The 24845-nt window shown below is 39.6% G+C and overlaps 1 protein-coding gene across 1 annotated transcript; it reads right to left on the bottom strand.

The window, feature by feature from the left end:
• Nucleotides 1-923: 923 nt before the first annotated feature.
• nt5c1aa (5'-nucleotidase, cytosolic IAa) lies at nt 924-24252 on the bottom strand. The gene is made up of 7 exons (XM_044335968.1): nt 23618-24252; nt 18645-18689; nt 12794-12961; nt 12549-12678; nt 7835-7957; nt 4353-4537; nt 924-3479 (listed from the first exon to the last, which is right to left on the bottom strand). Exons 1-7 carry the CDS (start codon nt 23771-23773, stop codon nt 3123-3125), a joined length of 1164 nt encoding a protein of 387 aa, XP_044191903.1. The 5' UTR covers nt 23774-24252; the 3' UTR covers nt 924-3122.
• Between the last annotated feature and the right edge of the window lie 593 nt (nt 24253-24845).

Raw genomic sequence — 24845 nt, 5'->3', positions numbered from 1 at the left:
CCACAATTTATTTTTTCTCTACTTCACACTTCACACCTTCAAGCATTTATCTATTAAGCAGGATGGTGGGATATTGTGGTCATTTCTGTCCCTAGGCACCATCTCATTTTGGCATAGTGAAGCACAGAGCCATCGTGTTGCACTCTTCTCCATTCATACTGATAGTTATTGTCTGTTTATGGATACAGCTGGCAGCCTGCGTATGTGTGCCATTATGTGCACAGGGTTTGTAGAGTTCACCAGCTGGCCATATCTTATCTATCTAGCCTTTGCTCTCTATGTTGCTAGCAAATCTACATGAATGTCAATCCATCAGCATTTACCAGCAGGGCCGTCCCTGTGGTGTTATTAGCAATATGGCGCCAGATAGACCAGTGCTGGATGTTTGCGCTTTCTGGCTTTTATCACACAGACTCTGCTGGGAAGATCCAATTCAGCTGGGAATGATTGGGAATATTAACACATTTATCAAAGAAATGTGAAGGGGGTGAGGAGGGCTGAAGTGTAGGTAGTAATATGATATTGCTCATTCTGAAGAGTGACAAATTAGAGTAAAGGGGGATTAAGATGAGAAGATGTGTGACACAAGAAGGAAATAGAGAGACATTAGGAGGGCAGGAGAGAAGAGAAGATGCTAAGCTAAACCTTTGCAACATCAAAGTTTAATTTACTCTGAGTTTTTAAATCAGTGTCAAGTGATATTTTTTTCATCCCAAATAAAAACAAAATGTGATGAATGAAGACCACATGCTGCAGAAGATCATTTATCATTCCAGTGCTGCCACTCCATGGTTGACTGAAGGAGTGCATCATTGACTGTGTAAGAGTTACAATATGTGGTGGTTTTGCAGGTCTTCTTCTCACTGTATGTTAGTCTATGGCTGGTTTCACTGCAGTAATGTATTTAATGACTAAGACAAGTATGATAATTTACATCTTTATTTATTGTTCGTGTACATTTTCTTTGCAAAGCCATTAAAATCAAAGATCAATAAAGTCATCATGAACTGATGAAATTAAAATAGTCCAACCTTCCCTGAATGGCACCTTGCAGATTAGCTCATCCTGTTTAAACTTTTTTGTCTTATAACTCAACCATCATTTTAGGGCTAATGTCTGCCAAAAGAAACATCTGTTTAATTATGTGTTCTGTGAAATTATTGGGGGATTGCTTGTCATCTTTGAGGCCCTCAGAAGGCTGGTGAGCTGTAATGAACCATCGCTAAATATAGGTGGAAGATATCTGAAGACTTGCCGGTGGAGACAAAGTGATGTGAAGTGGATTGGCATTTTCAAAAGGCCACTGCGGCCTTTTTGTCAGTGAAAGACGAATTCAGGTTTTTCAATCAAACATAATTCATAACTTAAATAAGGTATTCAGTGCCAATTAGGTACTGATTGCCAGACAGTTAAATTGGTAACATTTTAAAATATCAATCAGTGCCACCTAGCATTTGTACTAGCCTTGATGTACAGGAGATGGCAGTAAAATCAAGATAGCTGCTTATTGCACATCAGTTTATGTGACTTCACTTCAGGAGCCACAACACCTTTAGCCAGCAGGTTGACTTACAAACAAGACTAGCCATGCTAGCTAGCAGCCCTGTGAGACTATAATCATTTAGAAAGCTTAATTGTTGGATGGATTAAAAATAGCTAAAAAAAGAGCTAAAACATGACAGTTTTTATATTCATACCACTAATGCGGCAAAACATGTAGCCTAACATTTGACCTCATTGAGGCACAGCCATGTTTTTTTACTGTACATCAAACAGCCATTTTACGTAATCTCAGACCAACATGTGAGACTTAGCTTTCATGCCAATTCCACCTTCACTGCCATGAACCTAAGTGTTGAACCTAAGTTTTGTACAATTTTGACCTGTTCCTGGTGGTACATGAAAAGTAATGGACACCAAATTCCAAATTATCAACATATTGAGATAGTTTCAATGAATACACTATTTACGGCCATGCTAGCAGCATGGCCATAAATAGTGTATTCATTGAAACTAAAGGCACCCACTGAAATGTTTGGCTGTCTATATTTGTTTTGGACTGACATAAGAGTAAAATAAGATGCTATCTTCATAAATATGAAATACATTTAACATGCTAATAGAAGAATATGTAGCATATTAATGGTATTGTGTACAGCTGAGGCTAGGGGGGGTTTGGCCATTAACTTTAGCTTTAGAGATGTGAAGCTACATGAAAAGTGAGGGAGCACAGAAATGCATTAGGTTTCATTCTCTGTATTGAATTTTATGGTAATTTATCCAATAATTGCCAAAATATTTCACTCTGGAGAGTTGGGGCAACCACACTGCTATCATGGCTAAAACAGTGTATTCATTGAAACTAAGGCACAAACTGAAACTTATAGCTTTCTATTATTTGTTTTGGACTAACAGAATAATAAAATAATATTATGTTGTTATCTTCAGTAATATGAAATACATTTAGTATACTAGCAAACAAACAGTTTTACATTCCTGTGAAGTCAAACTGATTGACACATAATTTCAATTATAACTCTCTACAATACATCACTATAACTTTTACCTTATTATGTCTCTACATTGTGCTTATGGCTCATTTATTGACGACATACAGTGTAGTCTCTGTGCTTTACTTAAAACAGAAATCAGTGAGACCATTCATTCGGTATCCTCAAGCATTCGCTAAAGAGGTGTCTTCTTAATCAACATGAGTAGTGGTGAGAGTTATAGAGTCAGGTCACCATGGAAACCAAGCACCTTTAAAGTCCCATACAAAGCGAAATTTGATAAAAACACTTTAGTATTCAGTAGATTGTGGCATCCAGGTCATCTTGGGTTCCAGACCTCTACTTGACCTCTACCCAGACCTGTATCTAACTCCTAACATGATAGCATTAAGCTGAGACAGTTTACATTGTGATAAAACAAACTTATAATAGAATTGCTACAATATGGAAATGATGCATTTCCACATACTTTACAGTACAAGTTCATCTTTCCTCGCTTCCTGAAACCCCTCTTTTCACAACTTGTTCCTCTCCAAGATGTTTCTCCATCCCTCTTCTCCTGCTGTGTTTCTTTCTGGATGTCTGTGCCATTAGCATCTGAAGTCCTTCTGTCTACTTCCCCACACTAGTACTCTGTTTGGGGTTATGTTTCTGTGCAATGCCGTAGGGCACATGGGCAGCAATGGTACCCATCTCTGCCGCTCCCTCCACATGAAACATCTGATCGTCAAAGTAGATGTGAGGTCTTATCTTCTCAAGCATGGGGCCCTTTGCTGCCCCTGCTAGGAACAAGGCCTCGTCGATCTCTAAACCCCAGGCCCTAAGTGTCTTCAGTGCCCGAATCCCGGAGCTGGCTGCGCTACGAGCTGTAACCAAGTAGGTCCGGATTGGACAATTCAGGCGCTGGCCTTTAGCGTAGAACTTTTTCTGGAGCTTCCCAAGTGCCTCCAGGAAGCCCTTCAGGGGACCCTGCAAGACAGGAAGAGGAGAGATTGTGATAGAACGGGGAGGCAGAAAAGGTGAGACTGTGTTTTCATGGGCTTCATTGTTTTGTCTTGTGTATATTATGCCTTGAATTATCAGTTGTTGTTGCCTTGTCATGCCACATCTTAATGTGTATGCAGAAACACACATTATTGAAGTAGCACCATTTTACTTTAATGTAGCACAGTTAGAAGCCTGCACAGCTTACCGCTAATTTTTATAAATTGTCGGCTGTCTGAAATAATGCACCAATTGATAGTCTGAATCCTAGTGCCTTTTGAAACCATTAATCACATCATTTTGCATAATTTATTCATAGAATAATCACTTAATCAAATGCATTTAATATCGAGAACATCTGCATAATAATTTACAGGTGATTAGGGCTGCATGGAAATGATGGAAATGGCAGCGTAATGTTACAAAAGGATATCAGGGTAAATTTTGTTGCCTCAGTTTCTGTTATAGGCAGGCTTTTTTCTGTTTATTTACAAATGACACAAAAACCAAACCTTACCCATTCTGTGATGCACTGAAATGCACTGATTCCATCCTTTAGCCTTGGGTATTAAAATATGAGATATTAAGAGGATATGAGACATCCAACCACACATTTCTGTGCTTTCCTTTGAAAACCACGTATCTCCAATATGTCAAGAAAAACAGCACTGATGTACAATACATTTTTCAGATGGTCCGATGAGTTTTAAATGTCTTATTTAGCTGAATAAGTCGAATAATTCCTTCAGTTTATCTGAAAATGTCAAAATCACAAAAATTGGAGATACATGGTTTTCACTGGACGACGACGGTTTGTTGCTAAAGTGAAAATGTACAGATTTTGTGAAAACTACATACATGATCCAGTAGTGTGTCCTCATGTTCCCTCTCATGTTCAAAGAACTTGTCCAGCCCATGGGCCTTGAAGATGCGCTCGGACTCATCAGAGAAGAGAACAGCATCACCATCAAACGCCACCCTCAGCTGGGACTCTGATACCTCTGTCATCTTCTCTGGCATGAACATCGTGGCTGCTGCAATGCCTGAACACAAACACAGACAGAGAAACCAATAATAATTGGTTCATTAATGCATGAGTCTAAGGCAGTTAAAGACAGTATGTGGTTGCACAACCCCAAGAACTCCAAAGGAAACCTCATTTAATTGTGCTTCACTTCTCTTCACTTCGTTTTATTTCATTTGACTTCACTTCACTTCATTTCACTTAATTTTACTGTACTTCACTCACTATTTTACTTTACGTCGCTTAACTTCATTCATTTCACTTTCACTTGACTTCATTTGACTTTACTTTATTCATCTTTGACTCTTCTTTACTTTATTTCACTTCACTTTACTTCACTTCATTTGACTCAGCTTCATTCACTTCATTTGACTTGACTTCATTCATTTTATTTGCAGAATCAAGAATACAAAGATATTACTTTCTCTTTTTTCTTTTTTTTTTTTTTTTTTTTACCAGTTTACCACTTAATTTGCTTTCATCTTGAAGAAACACAAAAATAACCAATCAAGAAGGTTTTGATCAAAAATGTTACAGCTGTAGTGCTAATAAAAACACTCTCAGACAAGACACTTGTCTCCGCTTACAAGAAGTATTAACAAATGGCTATAAATGGCTAATTAAAACCCTTCAAGTAAAATGTCAAGGACACTTGTGTTGCGTGTGTGTGTGTGTGTGCGTGTGTGTATGTGGGAGTGGGCTTGTTGGTGTGTGTGGGCTTCCAATAGCGTCACTGCATTAGTGACATTAAGCCTGTAAGTCACATGAGGACTGTCCCAGGGGTCACGTTGAGAGGTATGTGGCTGCGATCAGTCAGCATTGCAGTTAATTTTCCCTCAGACCTCTACCCACAGAGATGGCGAGACAGTCACGGTATTGTTTTCTGCTTCTGATCACTTGAAAATGAAGATTGAGGGAATCTCAAACATTCTGCATCAAGTAAGTTAATTCAAATCTTGTCTTAAAAGCAGTTTGAAACTAGTTTTACCTTCCATCATGTTTTCATACATATGGCTCTGGATGAGTTTAGGTTCACCCCTCTCTGTCTCGGATTGGTCTGCTCTATTTTCGTATGTGTTCTCCCCCTTTGACAGCAATGATAACACAGCATGACATGTGCTGCGCTGAACAAATTTAAACCTTCAGAGGGGGTTATCACCTCGGGGTCCCACAAATTTCACATCAATATGTTCCGTTTTCAGCTCCTTGTCAGCACAGCATATTACTGTACCAATTTATATTTATTTGGCAGAGACTGGTGTGTATTTTCAAATACTGATATTTATTCAGAGCCACGCGGTTGCTGCCTGCCGGTAATCCCTTCAGTGTAAGTCTTGATATGCTATGACACGCAGGAATCCATGAAGGAAATACAAAGAGAGGAAATAATCAATATGCTGATTTATGGTAATGTCACTACAGCACTGGAGAAGATGTCAGTCATTGCTACTCATTATGCAAACGGCACAGAAAAAAAATCAGAACATATTCTCGCAACTCAGCATTCTCTGTATGTGTGTGTAAGCGTGTAAGAATTTCAGTAGCTTCATTAATTTTTCATTTAAATTGAACTTTAAAGGCAGAACTAAGTTTTTGCAAGTTTAATTCCATTTATTAGAACTCACATCCCATGAAATCATTCTGCACAGCTGCACTCAAGTACAATGACAACAATAAAAACCAAATACGCACTATGTTTCGAGTCTCTGCAGATAGATTTTTTTGCTATGATAAAAGGAGTCAAAATCCATGTGTGCCTGGGAGGTAGAAAAGACATTTAAAACTGGCCAGCAGTAATGTCAAGTGTATGTGTAGTAAATGGACCAAAGCATGTAAAACACTGTATGTTTAATATAATGGTTATATTTAGGTTTGTGTCAAACACACACCTGCACCACCACAGATATCCAGAAACCCATGTATGTATCAAACTGTTAAGAAATTCATTTTTGACTAAAGTGACATATTAAAGTAAGAGTAAGAGTGAGGTGCTCTTATTTGCAAACCTAATAATAAAAGCTATTTATCAAAATTCTCTTGACATAAGAATAAAAAGAGGTTTCTTGTTTGGTTAAAAGCAGCCTGTCAGGGTCTCACTGTAGATGGATGAAGTACAGAGAAAGAGGCAAACACACACCTTCTCAGACATTTTTGGCATCACTGTACAATAGATCTTTCTTTAGATAGAAGCTTCTTCATTGTCTGCACTTGTCATTGTGATACTAAATTCCCCTTATTATATGTTCAGATGTAGAAGCAGAATTTCCTCCCTGCTATAGTTTCCATTTAATTTAACTTCTTATTATTTCACCTCTATTCATATATCATTACTATATATGTTGTAAATATATAGTTGTTTATTTATGGTTGTGTCTGTGTGTTAATTGCATGATATTAAAGATAAAATAAACATGCTCACTTCTTCTGCAGTGAATTTGTATTCAGAGATGTACTGTGTCACAGTGTTGTTTGCAGTAATGCACATCTAGGCTAGTTTTGTGACTGACAATAATCAACAGACATTAAGAAGATTAAATTCATGTCATGTTGGATTTATTCTTCTTAATGACACTGATAAAAATAATATCATATATTGCCAACTTAAATACTAAATAACATATCCCTTCATACATTTCTTCCTTAAAAATGTTACCAGACATAAACCACTCAAAATGTAAATCATGAATTATCTACCCTCTTGGCTCCTGTCTGTCTTTTACTGTAACCTAAATGTAACTGTAACACTGCATGATTGATCCCACTTATGTGTTCATTATGTGGAAATTAAATAAAACTAATAAGACATCTGAGCTCGACTGAGCCATGTATTTGCATAGCCTCATTAATCGAGCACCTCCCAGTGATCTCTGCTAACATACTGCCTGTGTCTGATTGGTATCATATACAGTATGTGATCAATCATATGATCATCTTAGAGATTCCTCCAACACTTTGCTGTAAGCAGTAAGTTGATTCATAAATATGTCAACATTTTCTTCACTTTTAGCAAAGAACGTTTTTACTTCTAAATTGGCTCTTTCAGGTATTCTCAAGTGTAATTCTTAGAAGTCTGATAAATACGAGCTGAATGACGAGATGAATGACATGTATCTTGTGTTCCATATAAATGTTGTATCTTATATATGATAAAAAAACATCATGATTCTGTGTTTGTGTTTTTGCATTTATACTGTCTGATGATGTGGCTTTCTTGTTCCATACTATACATCCTTCATTCTGTGGCAAAAGATATCCAAAACTACTCTTTACCCTAGTGTGTGTGTGTGTGTGTGTGTGTGTGTGTGTATTTGCGCACCTTCAGACAGCGCCTCCCTGACCTTTTCGGCGTCAGCAGACAGGTAGAGGTCAGTGAGCCAGGCCTTCAGGTAGCCGATAGGACTGCTTCCCCCTGTCATACAAAACCTCTCGATGAACAAGTCTGGGGACAAAGGGAGCAAACAGTAACAAAAGATTTAGTTTCAGTGTTGAACATCAACATACAGCACTTTAGCCGCGTTACAGATCCATTGCAGTAATGTTATGAGCATACATTTTTCATGCTCACGGTGGTGCTGTGGCTTTGAATCTGTCATGGGGCTTATGATTAGAAATGTGGGGAGTCATGGGAGGTGAAGTGGAGGGGACATGGGGGTAGGCACGGGGTGAGAGGATAAACTTACAAATGCTTAAAAGATGGAGAGGGTTCCAAAGAGGGGATTATAGAAGGGAGACACAGGAGGCCAGGGGAAGTAGGGAGGATGAGACAGAGAATGAATTAAGACTGGTGGGAAAGTTTCTGTTTGCATTTTGGCTGAGGGAGGCTCTGGCCTGATCCGAAGAGCAGAGGAGAGATGCTAAATGGAGAACGAAAGGAGGCTGATATAAGGTAATTAGATCCATGATTACAGAGCTGTGGATCATATCTGTTCCTTCAGGTAAAATAGCTGATATTATGAGGGAAGAGAGAAAAGAGGAGGCGAGGGAGCGTTAGAAAGGGCACACGAGTAATGTAATAGACGAATGTTGGAAGGAGATGTGATAAAATGAGTTTGAATTGAAGGTTATAGTACAATGAGAACGGGCGGATGACACCCAAGATAGATGGAGATATAGTAAAAGTGAAGGTTAGTGTGGGAGAGTAATAATGTGGGGAGAGACTTCAATGTTATGGCATTTATTTAAAGCTGCACCAGGCAAAACAAACTTATCTTGTCTCAGGCGACATCAACATTAAAGTGGCACTGCAGCAATTTCTTACTTTTATACAGTTTGGTGACTCATAAGCGATAAAAAAACAGCATCTTTTCATCAGACCCTCCCTCCCTGGTAAGCATCTTCTCAACTGTGCACTTCCAATTTGTAACGCAAACTTTCTGTTATAAATTTCTTGTGTCCACACCCAAGTTGAGGTAACCCTGATGACATCACTATGACACCACCATAGTTATTTTCTTCTTACAAAGCTCCACCAGAGCCACTGAAGACATTATACAAATGTGTTTTCTTCCCACACAAGAAGACCCTGAAGATTCACACCACCTGTCCAAATGAAATTCTGAATAACTCATAATAACTCATATTTAAAGTCTAAAATCATTTTTGAAATTTTTATCAACACAAAAGTCTGCCATTTTTTCTGCAGATACTACACAGAAGTGCTTTAGCCTATGATTAATTGTTGTTTTGGCCACTTAACAGCATAAAGGAATAGTTTTGGATAAAACAAAATAGATACATGTTAATTAGTGAGCTTTAAAGTGCTGGTAGGTGGATATTGTTACATTAACTATGTTCAGACAGAATGTGAAGTGAATATTAGAGGTGGTGTGACTGCATACACAGTCAATGGAAAGACACAGTTAGAGTCATGAGTTGGTGTTTCAACTTGAGCAAAAAATTGCGCATATCCTGGAGCTTTATCAATCTGCCACATAAACATAGTGAGGCAAGAGGAAAAAATCTGAGACTGGAGGGAAATACCAGAAAGATCTGGAGTTTCTGAGTTCAGTCAGAGGCTGAGCTGAACACAAACACACAGAAACATTTCCACAGAAAAAGTCAGTTTGTCCAACAGTAGCTAGCTTGTAGCTAATGCAGAGTTGGTTCATTGGCTGTTTGATTTGAATAAACACAAAGAGTCCAGCAGTCACATTTGTGTGAATGACACAAGGTAAAAATTCTCTTTACTTTCTGTCTGAACACACAGTAAGACAGAGGCTTGCTGTTTACAGTCTTTGTGCCAATCCAAGCTAACTGGCTGCAGCGGGAGCCTTATATTTACCAGACAGACATGAGAGTGACTCTTTGCAAGAAAGCAAATAAGTGTATTTCCCAAACGTTTCCTGTAATTAAATGCAAGAAAACCCCGGCCGTTAACAAATCATTTGGAGTAACACAGTCACCATGGAGGAACAGACAAAACAAAAGAGTGCCATCATCAAAAACTCAAACTTCATCAAACACACACAAGTCAGAAAGTATTCTGAGAACATGAACACAATGAACAGTGAGTGCGAGTCTCACCACACACGCACACGAAAATAACTGTGATCATGTGGAGTGGTTCCCAACCTTTTCAGCTGATGAACTATTAGAATGACACAACATCCACTTGCGACCCCTTGTCATATGTTGAGTATGTCTATGAGTTGTAAGCAGTTCAACCAAACCTCTCAGACTGTTTCATTTGAATAACTGTTAGTGGTCTGAAGAAGTTAAACAACCTAATATTTTACAAGGAAAAAGCAAAGATTTGAGAAAATCTGTACAAATCTGAATTTGAAAAGTAGAATAATATTGGTGTTCCTGTCCCATTAATCAACTTATGAGCCCTCAGATTTATCCAAAGTAGCATGAGTTAGTGCCCCATCAAGAAGTCAAACAATTCATACTGTTGACTCTTGCTTGTAGCTGTGTAGTGCAGTTTTAAAGTAGAAGACAGTGAAACACATGGAAACAATACTCATAAACAGGCCGAAGGCAGATGGAGACAGAAACTAAATGAAACAGGGGGGCAGTGTTGCTTTAAGCCCCCTGAGTGATCTCTCCACCATTCAAAGAACCAACTGTCCTCAACACATTTCCTAACTGGTTTATTTAGCTTTGTAGTCGGGCCCTGGTGAGTTCGACCGGCACTATGCTGTAACTCAACATTTCAAACTTCCCAAGCTTTCCCTGCCTTTAAGACCGGTGCCGAGGAGTGGGAGTCACTGGAGGGAACATGTCCTCACCATTGATGTCTTTTTTTTTTTGCCCCCTTGCATAAATATTATTTTATAATCTATCTCTGTATGATGTATTTGCTTGTTCAGAAGATCTGAAACATGGTAATAGGAAAGCAGGAAATCAGCGGGACTGCAAGGATGCTGTTTTCACATCAAAGAATGAGCGGCTTCATTGTGCAGTTGAACATTTTACTCTCATATCGGCAAGGTGTATGTCCATGCAGGATATGTTATGCATGTTGCATGCATATATGAGGTCCTGTAATGGCTTCAGTTCTCATTTCCATAAAGAATGATAATGTCATCATATGAAATCTCAATTTGCTGCATATAGATCACAAGGATCTGCCAGTCAACTTGGCCCTTGGGTCCTACGATGCCCTTGAGTCCTGTCAGGCAAAGTAGTTGCATGAAATTGCTGATGGGCACCTATGCTTGTCACTCACAGCTATGTGTTAACTGTATAGTTGTCCCCAGTCATCCAAATGCAAGGAGTGAAACTTTATACTTCATCCTGCAGCTGTTCAAAATAGCTGCAGTGTAAGCAGATGATAAGGCATAAATAAGTGTTTAAATGTTTCATGAGGTGTCCATATTCAGTTTCAAATGTTACATGCTCAGGAACAAATAAATGTTTGTGACTTAATCATTTGTTAAAACTGTGTTACCCATGGCGACCTACAGGTATGATGTTCAACAAATTCTTATCTCTGTGACATCAGATAAACTCTGTAGGAAAGGTCAGAGTTCAGGGGACTGTTTGAATGCATTGGGCCCCTCATGCAGAGCGCCACCAGAGAGATCTAACATGTACATGCTGTGTGTTGCTTTGGTGGCTCCGCTCAGGCTTGTTTTTGTTTCGGACTTCTTGGATTATTCTTGCATCCCACAGGACGTAATCTTGAACTCTTGAATCTTGAAGCTCTGAGAATTTGACAAACGTTTGAAGCACTGAGCAGGAAGTGGTCTGTGATGAAAATGTCATCACAGGGTCGCAGATTTTCCTGGGAAGGGATACTATCAGTCAGCTGTTCATACACTTTGTTGTTTGTGTCTCAGCTGAGCTTGCATCAGCTTCAGTGTCCTGACCGACCGGGATTATCTCATCCCATCAACTCTTGCGTCTTAAAAAGTTATTTATTCTACTATTTTTTTCCTTAAAGCTACATGTGGACACATTACATAACACCTCATTAATTGACCATGGGAAATGCTGAGCTCACAATACAAAACAGCGATGAAGAACTGGTCCATTAAGAAAAAGCTGGATTCACTGGAAATGAGCTTGCTGTCACAAGTTTGTTTTCCGTTTTCCATTCCACCACTTTGGTCCCACTGACAGACCATATCTGAACAAGTACAATATGAATGTCCATGAAAGTCTGTAGAGACATTCACAGTTCCTGGAGGATACATCCTAATAACTTTAATGATTCCTTGACCTTTCCTTTAGTGCCACAATGTGGTTGACATTTGTTGTTTTAGGTGAAATATCTTGGCAACCATTGGATGGATTATCTTTCAATAAAATACCACTTGATTGCTGTAGACTCTTGTCTTTAGAGTCTTGTTAACCTATCAATGGACTGTCCCATTGATATGGCCCATAGGAGAAGGTATTTAAAGTCACTATTGCTGTATACTACATTGTTTTGTTTGTTATTTTATATAAGGGGTGCCATAGTTGGAAGTTCTAAAGTATGATTTAACAAGTATTTCCCAATACTCCCAACCAAAGCCTGCATTTTCTCTACTGGGAGCAACTGAAGCTCATCTACTTTTTAATTAGATCTTGATGAGACTTACTGTGATGGTTGATGGTGTTGATGAGCCGGATCCCTACGTGTGCATGGTTGTATGTCACCAAAACAATGTCGAACAGTTCTTCACTTTGTGGATACAGCTCCCGCAGGCGAGTGTTGACCGCCTCCAGAGCCTGTCAGGATAAAAAGGGTTAGGTAAAAACATGTACCATGCAAGTCTACAAGTGCTGCACTGGATTTGCTCTGTCTGTAAGTCTGTGTTTGCGTGCACTATGGGGTGACTTTGACCTTGACAAAGGCGAATGCGGGTCCAGGGGCAAAGGGTTCGTTCTCATGTTCGATTTGGTATCTCAGATACTCCTCCACGCCTTGCTGCTCGAATACCCTCTGCTCCCGCTCAGTTCGAAACAGGACCCGAGAAGAAACAGCAATGGTCACTGCGTTTTCTGGCTTAGGCTGCGGACAGGGAGGGAAGGACAACAGAGAATGATATAAAAGACATGAAAAGAAAAGAGGGGAGTATAAGTGAAGAAATGAACAGTGATGAGCCACTCAGGATGAATACAAGGAAAAGAGGTGAAAGGAGAGAATGATGACACTGTGGTGCCAGATTTACACCTGTTAGAACGTTTCCTTGTAACTACTGTATACAAGTGCTGCTGTAACATCTTTTACAAGAGACTTCACAGGCAACATCGTTAAAACTTTATTTGGATGCAGTAAAGGGATATTTACAGTCTTCTCACATCACAATTCATGCTACATGCAAAAACATTTAAAACATTTCATGCCTACTTTCTGCTGTGATGTCATCACATTATCTTGCAGTTGCAACATACAGTATAAATGGGGATCTGTTATTAGTAGAATGGTGTCATGTCTAATCATAAGATAAATAGACTACGTATGTTCAGCCACATGACCATGCATTCCCAATGCTTCACTCATAGAGGGAGGAAGAATATAATAGAGTACAGCTGCAACTACAACTACCTGAGTACAATTTACAAAAGTTTGCAAGTACTTCTGGCAGTTATGTAGTACACCTTCATCTAGAAAACCATTTTTACAATACTTTATGACATGGTTTTGGTTTTGGTCATAGCCAAGCACAAGCTGTTACTTTGCAACTATTGCATATTAATGAAATATGATTCCACTATTTTGTCAACCCCACGTGTGTCAAGTGGTGCACAGTGGACTGTGACTTATCAAGGGGACATGGAGAAGGAATGTCAGAGCCCTGACGACAGACTGATGATTTTAGAGCTCAGTGTGTGTGTGTGTGTGTGTGTGTGTGTGTGTGTGTGTGTGTGTGTGTGTGCATGTTTGTTTGAGTGTGATTTTTATTCAAGACTCTTCCACTATGGGGTCAAATGGTTAGTACTGGATGGCACTGTGTGGCCTCATGTTGGGCTCATGTTGCCTAATGTGTCTGTTTACAGTCGGGTGCCGGTGTTTGAAGGGGGAGGGCAGCATTCCGACTGGGGCAGCCAGCATTAGTGCCCACAGTGGGCAGCTCAGATGATGCCTGGGTGGTGGGATATGGGGGGAGGGAGGAGGGGGTGATGGGGCAGAAGAGGCTAACTAATTTAAAGTACAATAATGTGCTTGTTCTCACAAACTTGCCTACAGTACGTGTGTGAATGTGCTGCATATGTAGCATATGTTCAAAAGAAACTCTATTCCATTCATGGTGTCTGTAATAATATGATGATAAAACAGATCTAATGATAATCTAATAAATTGAACTGTAGAGATAATAATCATCATTATCACTGTTAGTACAATATTAGTGCAAAGAGGAAATGTAGGCAACTTTACTGGAAAAATAAACATCTTTGTGATATAAAAGGGCAAAGGCATAAAATAATAATAAATAATGCATGCTTTCGAGTCAATATAAGTCTATATTCATGTGTGTTTGCAGTGGGGGCAAGAGTCTGTGTATTAGGACACATGCATGTTTGTATCCAAGCCCCAGTGGATATGGGTTGGTAAATAGGCCACAGGCTGACAGGAGCACTGAGCGATTGTCTCTCTATTTGGCTTAGTTTTGTTCCATCACAACATCGCTTCCTGCTGACATGTCACCTACTTACCTGTTACCAAAAACACACATAAACACACATCACCTAGTCAGGATTAATCCTTGCCCACAACAAAGTCAGATTAAAAGGAGAATTTGAAAGAATAATTCAAAATATAATCCAACCTCAACGATTTTCTCTAGAACTCAGAGATCTCTTTTTTAAATCTCTATTGAGTTGAAGTACAATTTCACACATATAGATACATGGATACATGCCATACAACATGTGATCTTTTTCTCAGTACATATGAGACACAGTATGTGATATATGTGATACAAAAAGTCCTGAAGAATGCACAACATACTTGACCCACCTGCAGGCTTTACCTACATGCAGTATGGCAATGTACACAAATACAGGCGTGGGTAAAGGTGGTGTTTGTACCGCACACTGATGTGGACTGGTTTTATTTTGTCACCAGAGGGAAAGCTCCTCAAGGTGTGAAGGTTGCAATTTGTTATGACACAATTAAACTAACATATATGACATTCACCATTACAAGATTAATACATATTCTGAAAAAAGGGCAAATTGTTGAACTTTTTGTAACTAACCATCCGATCATCAATGGTCAGGATAGTTTGTTTTGACAACTTACAAAAAGAAGAAATTTTAGTTTAATTTATATTTCTGCAGCAATAGCTGGAGGGCTGATGTTAGCGGTTGCTAGTCCCATCTGTGATTTGAGCACTCTGTACATTAGTTTGTTACCCTGTACGTTACATTGTTTCATTCGAATCACCCTGTGATTCGAAACCCAGGGTAATGTTGCTGCTGTGACTCAGCAGATGTTGAAATGACAAATATGATTATGAACAAAAAGTCTAGTGGGAATCAGTGCTAGCTTCACCTTTCTGAATGTAAGCTAGTTAGCCTGGCTTTTTACCCTAGAGTGAAATAAACTTAATAACACTTTATATTCAGTGTCAATTATATAATTATAGTGTTAATAATATAATTAATTAATTAATCCAAGATGGCAGTGCGCACAAGTGTAGTGGCTCAGTGCTGCCTGAAATGTAACTGTGTTTTGTTGTGGTTTTACTCCTTTTTTTCCTGAATTCCTCATTTTCACCACGAGTGCCTTCCGGCACTCCCATGAGATACCAGCGGAGGTAGCATGGTGGAGAGAACAGAGACAGAAGCGAGGTTGCCGGTCCATTAAGGCTAAGGAGGGCTCCTCACAGATCATCACTATCCAGCCTCTTCATCACCAATGCCAGGTCGCTTTCCAACAAAATGGATGAGCTGAGACTAGGTTTATCATTGCAGACATCCACTCGGGATAACTGCGTGATGATTATTAATGAAACTTGGCTAAATCTAGGATTCCCAGATGCAGCTATCGGGCTAGAAGGCCCTGGCTGGAGTTTCTGACATTAAACTGCAGACCCTTCCATCTGCCGTGGGAGTTCTCTGTTGTTATTGTTACAGCCGTGTATGTCCCACGAGATGCTAATGCTAACCTAGCACTTGGCTAACAGCAAACAGAATGAGTAACCTGAAGGGGTCATCATTGTTGCTGGAGATTTTAATCACGCCAATCTGTGCTTCGAAAATTTAGACCAAAATGGTAAATGTGCAACTAGGGTGGACTATCTACTCAAACATCACCAAAGGATACAGAGCCTCACCCCTCTCACATCTTCAACGATCTGATCACCTATCACTATCCCCAACCTTACAGTACTATTATGCCACCACCAGAACTGTTAAAACTTGACCTTAGAGCATCTCTACAACTGCAGGACTGTTCCAATGCACCTACTAAGACCTGTTCTCTGATCAAGATGTAGAGGGATATACCTCAACAGTAGTCTTCTACATCAGGACCTGTGCTGAAAATGTTACCATCAACAAACAGGAAACCATGGTTGACAAAGGAGGTCTAGATCCTTTTGAAGGACCGGAACGCAGCCTTAAGATCTGGTGACAGAGAACAGTAGAGCACTGCCAGACCCAACCCGAAGAAAGGTATCAAATGTGCCAAGGCCACATTCAAGAAAAAGATTGAGGACCACTTCACCAACAAGGATCCAACAAGTATGTGGCAGGGCATCCAGAACATCACCATTGCCTTGCTGGCAGAGAAATTTCTTTGCCTGATTTTAAACAAAAGAGTTAGACAATGTAGCTACGCCCCCACCAGTTACCACCAATCACGTACTTACCATATAGACACAGGAGGTGATGCAAATTCTCAGCACTGTGAATGTTAAGAAGCAATTGAGACCATAAACTGTTTAGTAAGGTAATAAATCAAGTGAGAAGTAGGATCATTTTCTCATAGACTTCCATATAATCAAACTTGTTTTTGGAGCCAGTGGAGTCACCCCCTGCTGGCCATTAGAGAGAATACAGGTTTAAGTCACTTCCGCATTAGCTTTACTTTTCAGAACCGGAGCTACCCACTTGGTGCATGTGGATCAAGGACTTTCTATCCAACTGCCAACAGACAGTCAGACTCAGTCCCCACCTCTCCCCAAGCCTGACCCTCGACACCACAAGGCTGCATGCTGTGTGCATATACATGAGACTGCATCCTCACATGCCCCACAAACACTATCATCAAATTTGCAGGTAACACAACAGTGGTGGGACTGATCTCAATCAGGGACAAGAGAGCCTACTGAGATGAAGTCTGCAAACTGACAGGATGGTGTACAGAAAGCAATCTATCACTGAACATCAAAAACAAGAGAACTCATCATAGACTTTAGGAGACACTGTGAGGACTTCTGTGAAGAGGGTTTCCATCTTCAAGGAACCTACATCACAGAGGACCTCACATGGACAATCGACCTCCTCTACTTTGGCAAAAAAGGTCAACAGCAGCTCTACTTTCTAATGACACTTAGGAAAAGCAACCTGTCTGTGAAGCTGCTCGTGTCCTTCTACCACTGCTCTATAGAGAGTATACTGACCTACTGTATTACAGTATGGTATGCCAACTGTTCAGCAGTGGACAGGGGAGCTCTCCAGAGTCATAAACACAGCCCAGAAAATAATTGGAATCCCCCTGCCCTCACTGGAAGACACCTTCCGATTACACTGCCTCTGCAGAGCCAGCGGAATTCTGAGGGATGCAACTCACCCCTATTATCAGCCATGAAGACCCCCATTTCCAGGCTCAAAAACAGCTTTTACACCAGAGCCATCACTGAACTGAACTCCACAAAACACTTTCCCCCTACCACCAACCCCCCCAACATCATTGTAACACTCCAAACCAAAGAACTAACAACTCCATACAATTGAGGAAATGTGCAATAACATCTGTAAATATTTGTATAAAACATGCAATAATATTTTTATAAGGTGCAATAGCATTTGGTACAATTTACAGTAGTATTATTTTTATTAATATATTTTTTTTATTTTTATTACTTTTTTGATGTGATCTCTAAATTGTTATTATTTGTCTGTATGGGGAGGTGCACATATGTATGTATGTGTATGTGTGCATGTGTGGAATGTTAAACTGTTTTTCGTTCTATGACAATGTGCAATAACAATAAAGGCATTCTATTCTATTCTAAGAACAGATGTATATAGCCAATGCTATGTGGGCTTGTTGGCAAACAGGGAGAAGACATCAACATTCATAGGCTATAAAGGGCTATGAGGCAATGTCATTATAGTTTTTCCTCACACAAAAGCAAGGAGAATTAAAACTTTCGTTCAACTTTAATTTTTGAGTTGGGCCTCTGAGGCCATGTAATCTGTCAAGTGACATTAAAACTCAAAAATCAGAAGCATGAGTTAACATATCAAAGGGCAGCTCAGTTTAACTGTTTAGTGATTGGAACACCGCATACTGAGGTTCATCAGCTCAGTTCAGGCACAGAAATCCAATCCAATATGAATCAACATAACAGCACAATGCATTGAGTCAGGTGGTTGATTAGTAGAGTGGGTGTGTCCAGGATCATGCAGGCACATCAACAGCCATCACGGGGGAGGTTAAAAGAAGGTGAAAGGGCAGAGGTGATGGCCGTAGCCATGGACACAACCTTTGACCTCACATGATGAAGGGACATACTTACGAAGAACACGCCTCCCTCCACCTTCCGGGCTCGTCTTCCTGTCACCTTAGCAGAATGACATTTTGTTTTTATTCATCAGAAAGAAATCTAGTACAGATGATAGAGATGGTAAAAGGAAGCAATCTGGTTTCAACTATTGTTAGGGTGTTTTCAAACCTATAGTTTGTTTACTCTGGTCCAAATCACCGGATGAGTTGGTAAACTGTGTGCTTTCCCCTGGTTTGGATTGTTTTCACACAGAAAAACTTCAAGCGAATCAAAATGCAAAATGCTAAAAGCTACATGAGAACATTCAGTCTGCTCATTGGTCAGATATTTCTGGTGCAGGGGTGAGAACATAAACACCAGAAGAAGCAGGTCAAATTGCCCAAATATCAATCAAAGCAACATATTTTGTTGTGCTAGTTCAGGTCGGACCATGATTTATTCTCCAGCTAGCTGCTAGCAACTGATGATTTCACTTATTCACATCTCAGTATGCAAAGCACACCTTGTTACAGGATCTATTTAGCTCAAACTTGTAAAGTACACCTTGTAGTTGGGTCAGATCGAGGTTGAATTATGCTCCGACCACAAGATAAGTGCTGATGAGGTTGTTCTGATCCACACCCAAATACGATTACTGTGTTCAGATCTGCCCAAATGAATTGTAACAAGGGGGAAAGCAAACCAGAGTCTGTTTCAGCCAGATTTAACATTGCAGGTTTGAAAATGCCCTTAAAGACTATAAGTAACCTGTTAAGATATGTTTGCAATGCCTGGCCCATACATAAAGTTTCCATACATTCCTTAAGCTCTATGAAGACACAGTTGTATACACACAGTAGGTCAAACTACGTTTAATGTACTCTGTAGTTAACAGTGGAAAACATGGTGCTCTTTCAAATGCTGCTCAAAGATGTACGAGACCTTTGGTGCAGCTTATCCATTAGAGTCAGTTTACTCTATGAACAAAATGTCACACAGCCTGGAAGTAATCCAAATGCAGGAGTCCAGTTCTTTGCAGTGATCTGATACTGGTAGTGTTAACAGCTTGCCCTCTCAGTAGGCCTCCTATCCACTGGGAATGCCTTGGTCACAAGGTTGCTCAGCACAGGACCCCACACTATTTGTAATCACCCCCTACCTATTGATTAGTGTACTGTGGAAAAGGCAAATGAATATAATTAAACCTGCTGGGAATGAAACCTAAACATTAATTTGCTTTTAATTTAAATTGTACTTGTCCTGTAGGAAATACAGCACCCATTGTTGCCCTGTAAAGCACAAAAATGTTGCTGAAACTCCCCCCACCCCCCTCTTCCAAACACTATATATTAATCCTTTTAGAGCTCTGCCAGGTCAGCAGTGCTGGTGTCTGCGCATAACCCAGATCCAAGAGTCATCTGTTATTTACATATTGAAGCTGTGAGACATCCCTTCCACCCGTCTGAGAATGAAAATAGGAGAGGTGGAAGGGATTTCCAGACAACAGATGCAGAAAGAATAGAGGGGGAGCAGTGGGAAAAATAAAGAGGTGTGAGTGTGAGCAGAAAGTGACTGGGTTGGGGGTGAGCAGCAGTGGGGGGCTGATATTTATAGATACGTAAAAGGCCAGTGATGATGCATGGCCTTGGCAGATACGGTAGCACAAGAGTGTGACTGCACAGACACCCAGTTACAGCAATGCTAATATACTGGTTTGTCTGAAATCAGGCCAATGTTGGCCTTTTGTTAAAAATCACATATGAGCAAGAGAGTGACATAGACCTCTGATATGATGTTGTTTGATTAAATGTTCAGTGTATACAATATTTGATAAGTGCTATATGTCTACATGATTACTTATTATTAGTGTCTCTGAGTCTAAATGTTGTTTCAGACATACTTCCATCATTGTGTTTCTGAGAGAGGCATTTATAAAGCCCAAATTTATTGGTATAAACATTCAAAGACCCAAAATCAGTTAACCCTTCCTCGTCATTCCATGAAGGATTGACAGTGTTAATAATGTAATTAATCATTAATTAATTAATGACAGCAGTAACAGAATTAAGGCTAAATTACAGTGAAGTGGATGTGCAAATTTTGTACAGTACAGCTCAAGTTTTATTTGAAGAATGAAAACAACTGTTTCAACTTTCCCTTTGCTGTAATGACAACTGTTGCTATTTTTTTCAGTTGAGACTAGCTAGCTAATCAAGCTAACATTAATCCATATATAAGACATGTAAATAAACAGTTTTGATCTTGTAGAGCTAGTAAGTCCCAGTAAGTATGATACGTAAACATTTAACATCACACTCTCTCTCTTTCATTCTAACACAACCCTGTTTGGCTGCCGGCTTAACATTAGCTTACATACTTGGATAATCAAGACAGGGGTTAGAATGGTTGGGATGAAGACTAATTGTTTAGTTTGGCAAAAGATAAGCTATCTCAAATAGCAACTTAAGCTGGAGTTGCTAGAGTGTAAACTTCCCCACATCCAAGAAAAAAGAGAGCCGCTAAATCATAGTATCCAGGACCAGCTTCCACACAGTAGAGAAGTACAACACAGTGGATTTGCTAATCAAGAACAAGAAGTAACGTTGGGTTACAACATTGTTTCTTACTGCTCTAGGTACTGAAGGAAGCTAGTTAGCCTGACATGTTAACTTTTACAGTTTATGTTAGAGCAGATAACCATACCACACACTTCTATTTTTCCCGCTCCAATCATTCTTTTTATTTTTTAATCAAACTCTCTCTCTCTCTCAAGACTTAATATTTATATACATTATCCAAAACTCTATTTCAAACAGCCCCTAAGTCATTTTCCTCTCTTGGTCTTTGACCGCAGATTGAAGTAGATGAGAAGTGGCTTTAATCTAATATGAATGCTACTTAATTACACTAGCCCCGCCATTTAATTGGAATTAAAATTATATTACTGACATTATATGAAACAAGTATTGAATAAGTTCCTCATTTCGTTTTTATTAATGAGGCTCACATTGTTGAGTAAAAGGTCCCATTACACAAAAAAGTCACACCTTTGAGCCGTATCCATTATGTACTCTTTTCTATTCATTCATTTGGGTAACCAGGTACGCATAAGGGAGATGTCATCCATGAAAAGGTATAGTATGAATGTAAAAAATGCATTATTCCCTTTTAATGAAAAGACACATTTTATACAGTGATATTTATTATTTGTTAATAACAAGCACGCAAACATTTTTGTAATAATTCTACTTTTTTCTGAAAAAATTATTCCCTGATGGGTTGTAGTTCTTATTCTCCTTGACATCATTGCCGTAACATAACTCTACTCAATTACAATACTACCATCTAATGTAAAGAGATATTCGTTTAGATGAAAGCTTTATAATCTGTGCGGTCCATTACTCATGATGAATAATCACATGTGCACTAATGCTGTTATGTGTCTTCAAAATCTAAATATTATAGATTGAACATGTGAGCATGCAACAGTCGGTCAAGTGAAGGCAGGGGTGTATCCATTAAGCCAGATTCATAGTTTTGTAATGCAATGCAGTAATACGTGGATTGATAGTGGAGTAGTATCACTTCTGCTACATAGTAATGGATGCTTACAGTCTGAAAATACACCTCTGTGGCCGAACTAATCCTCAACCAGCAGAGATTATGCGGCTTTTAGCTACTTTTAGCTCCTGTGTACTTTCCCTTTCCTTGGCAGTGTTTCTCTTTGTTGTTGTGTTTTCTGTTTGTACCTCCCTCTCTCTTCTTCTTTGTTTCTTGTTTCTGTGCCACTCAAATACTCCATATATTTTCATTTTGTGCTGAAGCTCTCCATTTCAAAGTCATTCATTCTGGGTCAGGAATCTGTCCCCTGATTCTCTGAAAATGCTGCTGTGTCCTGTGCAGTATGTTCATGTCCTGCAACGCTATAAACAGCACTAAACCCTGCCAGTGAGTGTGTCTAGTTCTCTTTTAAATGCCTGCTCACATTCATGTTAAACTTTTGCAAACTGGAGTTTCACTTCTCTGAACATTTTGGAGATGCAAAGTTGTTTTGGGCACAGAACTATAGACCTACTGGTTGACGTTGGTTACGCCAAGTAGCATTCACTTTTATTGAGCATGAAATCTGCTGTGTCTATTGTCAAAATATCCACTACTACTGGTAATACTGGTACTTTCAGTTCACTCAAAAAGAAAAGTAACATAATGGAAGCTCTAATTACTGCCTTGTCACATCATCTGGTTCTATACAACACTGCGGCAGTTATTCATTTACAGTTAGTCATTTACATTTATATTTACCAAGTCTTTTTGATTTATCATTTAAATTGTTGTATAAATTAACTAGGAGCTTAGTCTCATACACAAATATTGGAATACAGACTATGTCACACATAGTGTCTTATCCTTTATTGTCATATACAGTGAACATACTTACAGTAATTTGACAAAATCATGCCTGAGTCCAGTGAGAAAGATGAGAGAGAACTACAAAAATGTTATCTAGACAATATTATGTAAGTTAAATTGTTACCCCAACCTCCAAAATCATGAATGCCATTGTCATATTTTTTGGTCTTGTGCATCTGTTAATAAAATGCATGTGCATAGATTGAATGAAGGGTGCCACAGGAGTTTGTCATCAAACTCTGTGGCCTCAGAAGCAGATGCACTGTGTCTCATCTTGCCTGACCAGCGTCCCATTTACGAGCTATGCTTTGAAGCTGTGTGTGACGTGAGCGATGTAAACATCCGACTCTAAGTAATAAACTGGCAAGAGTGGCAACAGGGCAGATGAGGAGAGAAGTGGACAGAGGAATGATGGGAGGAAAGTTGTCGTCCACAGTTTAAGTATCCAGTGATGCCCTTAACATTATTTCAGAAGCCTTTGCTTTGCTGATAATCTGGAAATTCAAAAATCCAGATCTAACAAACACAGACACGCTGACAGATGGATGCAGATGTCAACATGACATAAAAAGTTATGAACGGTTGGTCAGACTTACTGATTTTGGCTTGGCGGTGAGGCCCAGGTGGTCTTGATCAAACTCTTCTTTTACTTCCCATGATCCTCTGCTGTCCCCGTTGGAAGACGGGGAAACTTTGAGCTCCTTGACCTGGCCACTCATCACCTGTACGGGGTCCAGACTCATCTTCACCATAGAGAATCCCCCTTCCGTGCTCCCAATGATGCCCTCTGAAATGCCCTGACTGCTCTATCTGTTATAAACACACAAGTCTCTTCTTGGGTCAAACACTGCAACCAGATGAACAAAATGTCCTGCTACAGTTTGTAGCATTTATCGAGATACTCCTATCATGATAACAGGCTCACTACAGTAGCTTGGAGGACTTGCACCTGCCCTGTGAAAGCAGCAGAAGTGTGAAGAGTAAAAGTGCTCACTCTTCTGTGTCCCTCTTTTCCTCAAGAGGATTACTGCTCACCGCACTAAATTCCAGAGGACATGAAAGACGCTCGCTGTTACACCCTCAGTCATTCACAACCATTATCCTACATGCAGCGTCCCTGTTATGCACGCATACACACACACTGTCACACATACAGTCTATCCCTTGTAAATGTGTTGCAGGCTCTAGTCCATCTGCTGCTATCTCTCTGTCTCTCTCTCCCAACGCACTCCCCCCCTGTCCCATTCAATCACTCTCTCAGCTCCCTGGCTTCATTCCCCTCTGTCCTCCCGCTGACCAATCACAGCCCTGCTTCCTTATTCAGCGTGGCCCCGCCCCCTCCTGCTGTGCCTTGTTGACGGTGCAATTTGCCCAGGAGGCTCATGGGACTATCACACACTAAGTACACAGCAAAAAATAGCCATCATGCTAAACCATTTAATCTCCAACTAAATCAAAACATTTTTTTTTCTTTTTTTAGTGTAAGATGAAGCAAGAAAATTTTGCTTTTCTGCCAATGCTAATCTGGAAAAAAAGTTTCTTATACAAGGTACTGGTATAAAATTTATAACAAATCAATCTCATTGGAAACTACATGAACGATCTCACCTCATATTGGCAAATTGTTTCTGTATTCTAACACTAATCCCATACCGCTTTCAAATAATGTTATTAGTCATTTTTAATGATTAAAATATACCTAAAGGGAAACATAACAGGCATAGGAAAGTAAAAAAAAGGTGTCAGTTGGGAAGGATAGTAGCTGATAACTCTGGAAAAGAATGAGTGGGAGGGAGGAGATCAGGCTATGGGAGTTAAATTAGC

The sequence above is a fragment of the Thunnus albacares genome, chromosome 19, assembly GCF_914725855.1.
Source record: "Thunnus albacares chromosome 19, fThuAlb1.1, whole genome shotgun sequence".
NCBI lineage: Eukaryota > Metazoa > Chordata > Actinopteri > Scombriformes > Scombridae > Thunnus > Thunnus albacares.
The sequence above is the reverse complement of the archived record's forward strand: the minus strand, read 5'-3'. Positions and strand labels throughout refer to the sequence as shown.